Source organism: Pygocentrus nattereri, chromosome 20, assembly GCF_015220715.1.
Source record: "Pygocentrus nattereri isolate fPygNat1 chromosome 20, fPygNat1.pri, whole genome shotgun sequence".
Taxonomy (NCBI): domain Eukaryota; kingdom Metazoa; phylum Chordata; class Actinopteri; order Characiformes; family Serrasalmidae; genus Pygocentrus; species Pygocentrus nattereri.
Genome location: NC_051230.1, coordinates 145,001 through 157,500, shown reverse-complemented (window position 1 = coordinate 157,500; position 12,500 = coordinate 145,001). Strand labels below are relative to the sequence as shown.

General features: G+C 43.8%; 1 protein-coding gene across 1 annotated transcript in view; it reads right to left on the bottom strand.

Annotated features, from left to right (window-relative positions):
• Positions 1–12,500, bottom strand: part of znrf3 (zinc and ring finger 3) — a 112,814-nt gene that overhangs the window by 1,592 nt on the left and 98,722 nt on the right. The window contains exons 4-8 of the mRNA XM_017685830.2: positions 10,270–10,401; positions 9,998–10,105; positions 9,291–9,458; positions 1,413–1,515; positions 1–1,171 (exon numbers count right to left, since the gene is read on the bottom strand). The exon at positions 1–1,171 is cut by the window's left edge and continues 1,592 nt beyond it. Of these exons, the coding sequence (XP_017541319.2) occupies positions 1–1,171; positions 1,413–1,515; positions 9,291–9,458; positions 9,998–10,105; positions 10,270–10,401 (1,682 nt within the window). The remainder of the gene's footprint in view (positions 1,172–1,412; positions 1,516–9,290; positions 9,459–9,997; positions 10,106–10,269; positions 10,402–12,500) is intronic.

Genomic DNA, 12,500 nt, shown 5'->3' with positions numbered 1-12,500 from the left:
ACAGTCTGGGATTCTGCTCCTCGTCTGCAGTATCCCTCCTGTCCTTTACGTTCTAGATTCAGCGGAGGAACCTCAAAACAGCAGCTACATGCTGTCCCTTGTTCCCCACTATGCTCCATAGAACAGTGGTTCATTTCCACTGAGGAGCCCTCTAGGGGCCCGACTGAGGTAGTGCTAGTGATTTCCCTGGTTTCCAGTGATGAGTGGCTGCTACAGTTTGGTTCTAGGCTGCAGTTGGACAGCTGGTCCCCGGAACTGTAGCAAGCACCTATGGGAGGCTGCAGGGAGTCTGTACCCACCGAAACCGGAGCCAGAATGTCATCTGCAGACGAGGCTGCCGGGAATCCTGAGCCAGCCTCTCCGGCTGACCCGCGGCAGGGACTCTTGCTGCGGTAGACGTAGGGGTCGTAGTCACTGCTTAGTGAACTCCGGAAGGTGGAGCAACTCCCGTAGACACCCTGGTTGCTGACTTCCGTACAGTCCAACATGGAGTCGCTAGACGAGCAGTGGCACTGACCCGAACTACTGCTGCTGCTGTCGCTCCCAGGACAGTCCGCAAGGTAGCCGCTACACACCGACCGGTGGCCATGGTAACAGCTAAGTCCAGAAGTGCTCCCATTGTCCCCTAAACGGGATGAGGAAGCCGGTGCCATGTGCACCACAGTTGGATACAAAAGCCCTGGTTGAAAGGGTCGACCTTGGCCCTTGTGGGGGGCACAACCAGGCTGACCCTCTGGCTGCGGAAAGGTCAAACCCTGAAAGTAGTAGTGCTGGTACATGGTCTCGTACTGTGAGAAGCAAGTGGCACGAGAGAAATTACGCCCATGAAACTTGGGGCGCTTAAAGGCATGAGGCTGGGGGTAAGGAGGAACCCGGTGGTCCAGGGCGCAGTGGTGAGGGTTCAGGCTGTGGTCCAGGTGAAGGGCAGGGTAGCCGCGGATGAAGGAAGACGGCGATGGGTAAAGGGTCTGGTCCGGGTGTTGGTCCACTGTTAGTACAGTGATTGGGTTGCCATGAGGGTCCATGCTGGTGCGGGTAGGGTATGCCGTCACCGGCCCAGCTCGATGCACCCTGCCTGGGTAATGCACAGGGAGGACCACCCTCTGCTGCCGGCTATGGACTGGGTTCCCCGGGTCCATGCACACAGTACCTGGGTTTCCTTTCTTTTGCTCTGAATGGAAAATGATCAAATTAAATGATATAAATAGAAATATTCATAGAAAAATATGAAGAGAAAATTACTTTTAAAAATAAATAGTGTGTGTTGTGTCAGTGCAGCTCTGTCCTGTCTGTTTACTTTGTCTAATGTCTGTTTATCATTTTTATTGTACATAGATGGAATGACAATAAAGCTCATGACTTCACTTGTAAATGTATATATTCTTATGTATATGAAAAATCAGTCATCTCACCAATGATATTGTGTCTGCAGTGTGGGCAGGTGTGGTGCTGCAGGAGCCACGGATCCACACACTTCTTATGGAAACGGTGAGCGCATGGGATCACTCTCAACTCCTGAGTGGACAACAGAAGAACAGGAGGTCAACACCGTCCACCAATGACTTCCATTTATGCAGTTAATATTCATAATGAACAAATCATACATGATCGCACAAGGTATCACACATCATAACATTTATAACTATACAGCAGTTTACGATCCTTACAGCAGCTTTTCATAATACTAAAAAATCTATAAATCAATATATAAACATTTATTATTGAAAACTTGAATGTTCAAGAATAGATATGAGAAAAGGGAACATCAGCTGTCTGAACTCAAGAGTCCGCAAGATACTCGACCTGCACACTGTGAACACCTCTACTAATGTAAATAACGCATATCGCAAAAAAACCTTGCATCTCCATTTTTGTCGATTTTCAGCTTTTGACATAATTTAAAAACGCATGTTGGCCTTTATATTGTTTGTAAATTTCATGAAGGACGGACCAAAATAAACAGCCAAAAATGACTTGAAAAAATTCTGGTTCCATTTACTTACATTGAAAGTAATGCATGTTTTTCCTTCTCCTGTAAAGTTACCATTTTGGAGATATGAGGTATAAAGTGATACACTAATATGAACAAGACCTTTATTACTGTAAATTAGATTACATTACATTCAACTTTACTGTCGCTGTGCAGAGTTACAGGTACAAAATCAATGAAATGCAGTTAGCATCCAACCAGAAGTGCAAAATACAGTATTATTTACATATAAAGTGCAGAAGGACGGTACAGCAGTTATAGATATGCAAGTATAAATATAATATACATATATACAGAGTGAATGGAGAGTGTACAATGAGGTACTATGTCCTGTTGGAGGAGCATATGTAAAATATGCAGAGTAAACTTGTACAGTAACTGTTGATGAAAATATAAATAGTTTAATATGATGTAATAATATGTCTAGTAATTTAAACAACACCTTTACTAATGTAAACAGCACCTTTACTAATGTAAACAACACCTTTACTAATGTAAACAACGCCTGTATTAATGTAAACAGCACCTTTACTAATGTAAACAACACCTCACCTCACGGAACATCGAGAGGGCCATCCGCTGACTTCAAAGCGGTCACGTAAGTAGCGGCAAAAATAGAAACGTAACTGCTCACCATGCTAGTGTTACTGCTAGAAATAAGCCGATTGCTAGCACTTCTACAAATGCTTATTGTGTAAATACAATTGAGACCGTGTCTGTTCCCCGAATAAAACAACACATCAAAAAGCCTCGAAGCATTTGCCTTAGTAACCTCATTCATATCAGACCAGTTACACCAGTTTACAACGACCGCACCTTTGGTCTAAAACTAGGACTGCTTAACATTAGATCCCTGACATCTAAAGCCATTATTGTAAATGAAATTATTACAGATCATGGTTTTGATGCTCTGTGCCTCACAGAAACGTGGATTAGACCCGATGAGTACCTTAGTCTAAATGAAGCCACTCCCACAGGCTACAGCTATGCACACAGCCCTCGTTTAAGCGGTCGGGGTGGAGGTATAGCAACCATCCATGCTAAAGCTTTAGGCGTGAACCAGAAAGCAGGACCTACATTTTCTTCTTTTGAAGTTCTTGTACTTAATATACTTGAGCAAGGAAGAAATAAACATTCATTTCTATTAATCACAATTTACAGGCCACCCGGTCCGTATTCTCAGTTCTTACAGGAATTCTCTGAGTTTCTATCAAGCCTAATAACGTTTTCAAGTAAAATATTAATTGTCGGAGATTTTAATATCCACATCGACAACCCTCACGACACACTAAGTAAGGCATTCATATCTATCATAGACTCCATGGGATTCACCCAAATTATAAAAGGGCCCACACACCACCTCAACCACACTCTAGACTTAATACTGACCTTTGGTGTGGACATAGCTAACTTAGCCATTCTCCCCCAGAGCAAAGCCGTCTCAGACCATCACTTAATCTCTTACGAGATCCAGTTTAGTGGTAATGTGCGTTCATCACCATGTTATCAGGTTAAGAGGACTATAACTTCCTCCACAGCTGGCAGCTTTATCAGAAACCTCCCGCAGTTATCAGCTTCAGTCAGCTGTCCATCTAATCCTACTGAACTAGTTACTATGACCAAATTCCTAGAGGATACTCTTCGATCTACGTTAGACAGTGTAGCTCCATTAAAAAGCAAAATAGTACGGCAGAAAAAACTCGCCCCGTGGTATAACGATCACACTCGAGCTTTAAAACAGACAGCCAGACAACTAGAGCGAAAATGGCGTCTGACTAAATTAGAAGTGTTCCAGTCCGCCTGGAAGGAGAACCTATAGACTATAGAAGAGCTCTGACTGCAGCTCAGCCTGTCTCTCCTCTCTCATAGACAACAATAAGAACAATCCCAGACTGCTATTTAGCACAATTTCTAAACTAACAGAGAACAAAAGAGTCACTGAACCCCAGATGCCATCAGCCTATAGCAGCAATGATTTTATGAGTTTCTTTAGTGATAAAATCGAAAAAATTAGACAGAAAATTCTGAACACACAGTTAAACTCCACAAACCTGCTGGCATATAATTCCAGTCTAGACCCTGAGAACATTACAGTCACTGCAGAGGCTGGAATCGTTTACATTACTCCAAGAAAATGAACTAGTCAAAATAGTCTCTTCTGCAAAACCATCGACCTGTATTCTGGACCCAATTCCTACAGGTCTACTCAAGGAAATCTTACCAGAAATAACTAAGCCTATTCTGTCAATAATAAACTCCTCTCTTAGCCTCGGATACATCCCAAAAACTTTTAAACTTGCAGTAATTAGACCGCTGATTAAGAAAGCGAACCTCGATCCCTGTGAACTATCAAATTATAATGTAAAGGGTGAATCATCTGTTCGTGCAAAAGTAATGTATGGTGTTCCACAAGGCTCTGTTTTAGGACCTATATTATTTACAATATATATATATGCTACCACTAGGCACCATTATCAGTAAACACGGCATACATTTCCAACATTTCCACTGTTATGCTGATGACACTCAGCTATATATATCAAGCAAACCGGATGATAAAATTAAACTTGGCAAGATTGAGGACTGTATAAAAGACATAAAAGATTGGATGTCAAATAATTTTCTGCTACTTAACTCAGATAAAACAGAGGTCCTGCTTCTTGGTCCAAAATTAGCCAGAAACAGACACAGACTGTCTAACTCAACACTAAAACTTAACAATCTATCAGTTTCATCAAGCCTATCTGTTAAAAATCTTGGTGTCATGATAGACGCTGATCTCTCCTTCGACGCCCATATAACTAATATTACTAGAACAGCTTTCCTGCATCTCCGCAATATCGCTAAATTAAGAAATTCATTATCTCTACAGGACGCAGAAAAGCTAGTTCATGCATTCATTACTTCAAGGCTGGACACTGTAATGTCCTGCTGTCTGGATGTCCCAGCAAAAGCCTTAACAAGCATCAGCTGGTCCAGAACGCTGCAGCCAGAGTCCTCACAAGAACTAGGAAGTTTGACCATATCAGCCCAGTTTTATCAGCCCTGCACTGGTTACCAGTTAAACTTCACACTGATTATAAAATCCTATTACTGACCTATAAAGCTCTAAACGGGCTCGCCCCTCAGTACCTGAGTGACCTTCTCTCCCACTATGAACCATCACACCTACTTAGATCACAAGGTGCTGCTCACTACTGGTACCTAGAACTAATAAAGCTCCATCAGGGGGCGGAGCTTCTCATACAGAGCCCCCCAGCTCTGGAATAATCTTCCTGTTAATGTTCGGGACTCAGACTCAGCCTCAGTCTTTAAGTCTAGGCTAAAAACTTATTTGTACAGTCAAGCATTTGGTGATTAGTCTCCCTGTCAGGTCTAGACCTGCTGGAGTCTACACTGCTCTGTTTTACTGTAATCTGTGGTCAGCCACTCTTTACAGAACTGACTCTGTTTTTTCTTCTCCTTTCTCTGCCGAGCTGATCAGCTGCCCATCCTGTGCGTCTGATGCTGTTGCCTCTTCTGCCTTGATTGGTGCCGCTGCTCACCAGCCTTCTGGACCGGCTTGACCACCACTGAGCTTCTTGCTGTACAGCGCTGTGCAGTCCTCACCCTCAGATCTTTCTTTCCCCACTTTACTATAAAACTTCATACTAATAATGTTTGCTATCCGGTGTCGACCATAGGAGGACGGGTTCCCCTTCTGAGTCTTGGTTCCTCTCAAGGTTTCTTCCTCTTTTAGGGAGTTTTTCCTTGCCACTGTTGCCGCTGGCGACGCTCATGGGGGCTCGGACCCGGATTTTCTTTCTTCTTTCTCTTCTCTCTGTAATACTGATTGTTCTGTAAAGCTGCTTTGTGACAACACCTGTTGTAAAAAGCGCTATATAAATAAATTTTGCTTTGCTTTGCTTACCTGTGTTAATGTAAACAGCACCTTTACTAATGTAAACAGCACCTGTATTAATGTAAACAGCGCCTGTACTAATGTAAACAACACCTGTACTAATGTAAACAGCGCCTGTATTAATGTAAACAGCGCCTGTACTAATATAAACAGCGCCTGTACTAATGTAAACAGCGCCTGTACTAATGTAAACAACACCTGTACTAATGTAAACAGCACCTGTATTAATGTAAACAGCACCTGTACTAATGTAAACAACACCTGTACTAATGTAAACAGCGCCTGTACTAATGTAAACAGCGCCTGTACTAATGTAAACAACATCTGTACTAATGTAAACAGCACCTGTACTAATGTAAACAGCACCTTTACTAATGTAAACAGCACCTGTATTAATGTAAACAGCGCCTGTACTAATGTAAACAACACCTGTACTAATGTAAACAACACCTGTACTAATGTAAACAACACCTGTATTAATGTAAACAGCGCCTGTACTAATGTAAACAACACCTGTACTAATGTAAACAGCACCTGTATTAATGTAAACAGCGCATGTACTAATGTAAACAACGCCTGTACTAATGTAAACAGCGCCTGTATTAATGTAAACAGCACCTGTACTAATGTAAACAGCACCTGTACTAATGTAAACAACACCTGTACTAATGTAAACCGCTACTGATTTGGATTGTACTATTAAAATTTGAATAATAATGTGAAAGAAACTGAAGTTATGAGTGAATGAAGGGAATGTTTGTTGAGTTGAACTGTAGGTGGCAGCACAGAGTCAGTATTCACATAGTGTCTTACACTAATGGTTCTAAATCCAGTTCTTGAGGACCACCTGACAGTTCCACCTCTTTCCTCGGTTCTAGATCTCAATACAATAGCAATGCTGCACTGTCCCACTCTGACACAGTACTTTAGAACGATTAGTGCTCAACACTCTGGAAAGAGAGCGTCTCACCTAGAGGTTAAAAATGACTGACCACACGAATAATTATCTAAAATGACACTTTACACATAAAATACATTGAAAGTGAGCAGATTAAAGCCCAGGTGGGCACAAACACCCCCCGGTCTCAGTTTTACACTTTACAGAGTTCATCCCTCTTTTAGCGTTAAAATACACATAAAATGGAACAATTATCCACCAAGAAAGTGAGCTGAGACATTTTATGCGCACAGTGGTCAGCAGGGAGAGACGGCCTTCTGAATTAAACATTTTCTGCATAATGAAGTGTTTCAGATGTAAACAGAGCGGTTCAGAGCGGTTTGGTTTCTAGAGAAACTCACAGAGTCAGAAACTGACCGAGTCAGAGCTGCTCACAGTGGTGGTGATGGGAACCAGACGTCCCTCTAAAAGCTCCTCACAGTGGTGGTGATGGGAACCAGACGTCCCTCTAAAAGCTCCTACAGAAAGTTCCTCCATGAACTGGTTCTGAATTCACTGCCTGATGACTGAGACGCTGTTTTTATGCTTGTCTCAAACAAACTATTTCACATCAAAGCGTTCGTTTACATCTTAACCACTGAATTCTGAACACTGGTGGGGTTCCCCTGCAGTTCTAGTCCTTTAGGCTTATGTCTGGGGATGATTAGCCGTCTTTGCTGTGTTGCGCTGTAAGTGCAGGAAGAGCCTTTCAGACGTTTCTGTTGCTCCTCTGTTCTGCGATCTGTCTGGTTGTTTGCTTTTCTTTGAGGTTTGATAAGAAACAGAAACTGTATGAAAGTCTGATGTGTTGAATTTTGATACGGACTCTAAATTTGATACGGACTCTAAAGATGTTCTACAGCAAACTAGGGGTCTGTAAAGGAAACCATTAAGCCAATTTCCATTAATAAGCAAAGCCATCAGGTTTTAATCCTATTGGTTTCTAATGGTCCTGTTTCAGCTGGGACGTCTCGGATGAAATAAGACCCGGAGCAGCTGATGTGGAGGAATTCCTTTAATCTGTAGTGAAGTGGAAACTGTTTAGTGACGAATTCGCTCTGAAAGCATCTCCTCGGCCGCGAGGCTCTCTGTGAGCGTCTGATTTGGTCTGTAAAGTCATCTCCCCCCGTATGATGACTCATCTCTCCTCGCCGAGCCTTTCCGCCTCGCTTTTGTCGCTTTTATTCATCACCGGAGAAAAAGCCTTTGATGCCATTCAGCCTTTTATTCGGCCACTTCCTGTGTGCTGCCCAGGCGCCGCGCTTTGTTGTGTGTTTTTATTTAACGTGACACAAAACCACAAAAACACAGTTTAAACTCTCTGACACGGCGCCGAGCTCGAACCACTGCAGCGCTGAAGACAGCGTGGGGACACTTTAACCCCCCACACAGAAAAGCACCACCACTCAACGCGTGACTAATCACACGCGGCTTTTAGACACGTCACACGCTACTGTTCACAATCATAGAGAGAAACGTGAGAAAAAAGGAATTACTCAGTGTCAGACACACAGTCACACGTGAAAAAGAGCGGAATCCCGAAAAACCAGATGAAGTATGGAAAAAGGACGTGGCCATGCGAAGGAACAGACAATGACCAGAAAAAGGGTGATCACGTGTGGAAAAACGGGTTAAGTGAAAAAACATGATGTGTGAGAAAAAAAACAAGTAATGGTGTTCTTCACATGATTACTGTCATGACTGGCCCCTCCCAGTCTCCATGTGCTTCCTTGTTTTGTTTCTTCCTGGTCCTGCCCCCTTGTTTCCAGACCCTGCCCTTAATTGTAACCACCTGTGTTTAGCACCTGCGTCTTGTTAACCCTCATGGTTTCTGTACTGAAGCCCTGTGTGTTTCTCTAGTTGTTTGCTGGTCTTTGTTTTGTAGTGTATTGTATTGTATTGTATTTTTGGGTGTTTGGTCTGCTGCTGGCCGCCGTTGTTTGTTTAGCCTGTTTCCTTTTTTTGTAACGTCTGTCCCTTGTTCTATCCGTGTTGGTTCTCTGACCTTGGACCGTTTTGATCATGGGTATGGATTTGCCCCTAATAAATCTTGTTTATCTCAGCGTATGCGTCCGCCTCATCATCACTCCCACGTGTTACAATTACGAGTGTGGTGGTCATGTGGTATTAAGACACTAAATATGTGATGTAGATGTGATCGTTTTACTCAGTTTAATAAAACAGCATTTTTTTCTCCATCAAATTTTCTGACTCTGATCTATTTTATGGAATCGTCACTATGAGCCTTGACACGACTCGCCTCACTGTTATCTATCAACATGGACTAAAGTGTGAAAAAACAGCAGCAGCCGTACTGAAACCTGTTCATAGAAGCATTGAGTCAGAAACCACATAATCAAGCATAGAGACACTGGAAAGCTCCACACACTCAGAGACCAGAGTGACGATTAGGAAATACACAGCAGTTTCTGCAGGGGTCAGTTTTCGGGGGGTTCACTCACCTCTCCGTCCATGTATTTCTCGAGGCAGATAGCGCAGTCAGAGGTGGAGCTGCTGCTGAGTGAATCTGACGCACCGCAACTGCTCTCGCGCTGACCTTTGACCTTAGCCTTAAACTTGCGCGTCTCCATTTTCTCCAAAGCCTGGATGGCCATCCTGTTCATGGAGCTCTGGATGGATGTAAAAGAAGAACAGTTGAGAAGATCTGGCCGATGTTGCTGCAGACCACATCAATCACATCCATCCTAAGACAACACTGAAGCACCGGCTAGTCCAGCTGTGTCCAGATGAGCTCAGTGGCCTTAATGAGCCGAATTCAGTGAAAAACACGTATTACTAGGGCACCATAGAACCAAAACGATAAGCAAACTTATCAATAAATATCAGCTTTTATGAGTCATAAACGACGTAAAAAGGAACAGCAGCTTTTGAAAATGTTCACTTTAACAGCAATGCTGTGTTTCACGTTGGAGATCATGATGGTTCCTGCAGTTTATTCTGTGGGTCAGCTGACTTAATGGAATCTGTTTTCCAGCTTCCAGAACATTTATTACATTTTTATTAAAAATACAAACAAAATTTCCACTTTTTCGATTGCATGACCTTTATCAATAACTATCGATACAGCGAAACGTGTTTGTACCCCCAGAACTCTATACATTAGAGCAGAAGGAACCAGAAGGAACCGGGTTGGACAGCGTTACTCTACCTGACTGCGCCTCTGCTTCAGTTTGATCTTGATGAGGAGGACGAGGCACACCAGAGACACCAGGACGAAGAACGCCAGGAAGATCCCCATATCAAAATACTCCGTTGGCTGCAGGAGGAAGATCAGAGCACAATCAGAGACACTGTGTTCATAAACGATAATAATATATTTATATAACACTGAGACTTTCATATTGCAGTTTGATTGCACTGAAAACAGACACAAGGTTTCTTTATGTTTTCTATTTTGTTTTTATAGTTTTACTGTCTCACCCGCGGAGGGCGGTGCTGAATTCTGGCTCGGGCAACTTTCTGCTTATTAACTATATTCATCAACTTGACAGCGTCAGCTCCCTTAACGTAGACCACCGGCCTCTTCAGGGGGTCCTCAGAGAGCTGATTCAACTGGAGGGAGAGAGAGAGAGTGACAGAGAGAGATCATAAATGAATAAGTGTAATACTGCAGGTGAGGCTGATGTGAGAGTTTATCTATTCAGTGTTTCAGATTCACTGAAAGCTTTTAAAGATAAAGTGCGTCTGTTCTCTGATGTTCTGCAGAGCCGCAGGGAGAGCAGAGTCTGATCAGCGTGTGAAAGGACCTGACAGACTCCAGACGTGGAAACTGCGGTTGTGTTTTTTCGAGAGCAAGTTAAAGCGACTGTACGCAGCGCGGCTGAAGCTGGATTTAGCGCTGGAGCTCCAGCAGACGGCCACGCTGCTCTCTGTAATTTGCCGAAGCTGAGGGAAATGCCGAGGACGTTCTCGGGGCCTGAGCTTCTGCCGCTGTCGTCACGACTCGCAGTGAAATGTGGGGCGTTTGAAAGATGCACATTTCAGCTTTTTAACTCTACATGCGGCTCCTCGGCTATTTATGGATCTCCTGGAACGAAAGCAGTGTTTCTCACTGAAAATAAAGACCTGGATCTCAGGATCTCACAATAATCCTGTTTTCTATTTATATCAATGCTGTCTGATCAAAACCTCATATCTCCATTTTTGTTTTCTGTCAGTTTGACATAATTTGAAAATCCCTTCATGTTGAGTGTAAATTTCAGAAGAGCTACAGTAAAGAGGAAACACACAGCACACAGACGTGGTCTTCTGCTGCCATAGCCCGTCTGCCCCAAGGTAGTACATGTTTTGTGTTCAGAGACACTTTCCTGTTGTGAACAGTGGTCATTTCAGAGCTTCCTGTCTGACAGAACAAGTCTATCCATTCTCCACTGACCTCTCATCATGAGGGTCACTGTATTTTTATTGCTTTATACTGTGATGTACGATGTGAACTTTACCTGAAGCTCTGATAGTCTGACTATTAGCCAGGAGTCAGAGGGAGTACCGGGAGTGTAGTCTAATGTGTTTTTCGACATGTCTAGTGTAGTCTAATGTGTTTGACATGACTACACCAGGACATCCCGGATGACAATGTTCCAGACTATTTGGGCCTACTGGGACTGCACCGAGAGCGGTAAGCGCAGAGGAGGTGGGCTCGCTGTGCTACTTAATAACCGCTGGTGTAACCCTGGTCACATTACTATCAAGGAACATGCCTGTTGCCCGGACATTGAGCTGTTGGCTGTTGGACTCAGGCCATATTATTTACCATGCGAGTACTCACATGCTATTATTGTGACGGTTTACGTACCCTCCTCTGCCACCCCGATGTCAGTGTGTGACATCATTTATTCAACTACAGCGCATCTCCAAACTCAACACCTGAGTGCCTTTATCGCCATATCGGGTGACTTTAACCACGTCAATATGGCCAAGGCATGACCACACTTCACGCAGTATGTGGACTGTCCCACCAGAGAGGAAAGAACACTGGACCTGCTGTATTTTGGTATCTACAGTGACTTTTTGTTTCTAGCAGTATCTGAGCTCAGGACAGGTCTTTTCTCTAAGCTATTGGTAACTAGCAAAGATACTTTCTCTAGATAGACAAAGCACATCTTGCAAGTCGCTCTAGATAAGAGCGTCGGCTAAATGCTGTAAATGTAAATGTAAGCTAATGTTAAGGATGCATACCGCTGCTCCCCCCTCCCCTCCCTCTGCGTAGGTCAGACCACAACTTGGTGAACATCAGTCCCTGTTATGTGCCGCTGGTGTAGAGTCAGCCTGTGAACACACGGATAGTGAGGAGATGGTCTAGGGAGACGAAAGAGGCACTGCAGGATTGCTTTGAGGCTACTGATTGGCCAGCACTCTTTCCTCGCTGAGGTGAGAACGATCCAGAGGGACCTGAAGACAGCTATCAAGGAGGCGAAGGACAAATATAGGAGGAAGCTGGAGAAGAAACTCCAGCAGAACAACATGAGGGAGGTCTGGAATGGAATGAGGACCATCGCCAGCTTCAGGTCAAGCAACAACGGAGGAGTAGAGGGCAGCATGGACGGGGCCAACAGGCTAAATCTGTTCTTTAACAGATTTGACACTGCGGGCTCTGTCCCCTCCCAGCCAGGGTGCTTAAAGCCTGTGCCTCCCAGCTTTGTGGAGAACTTCAA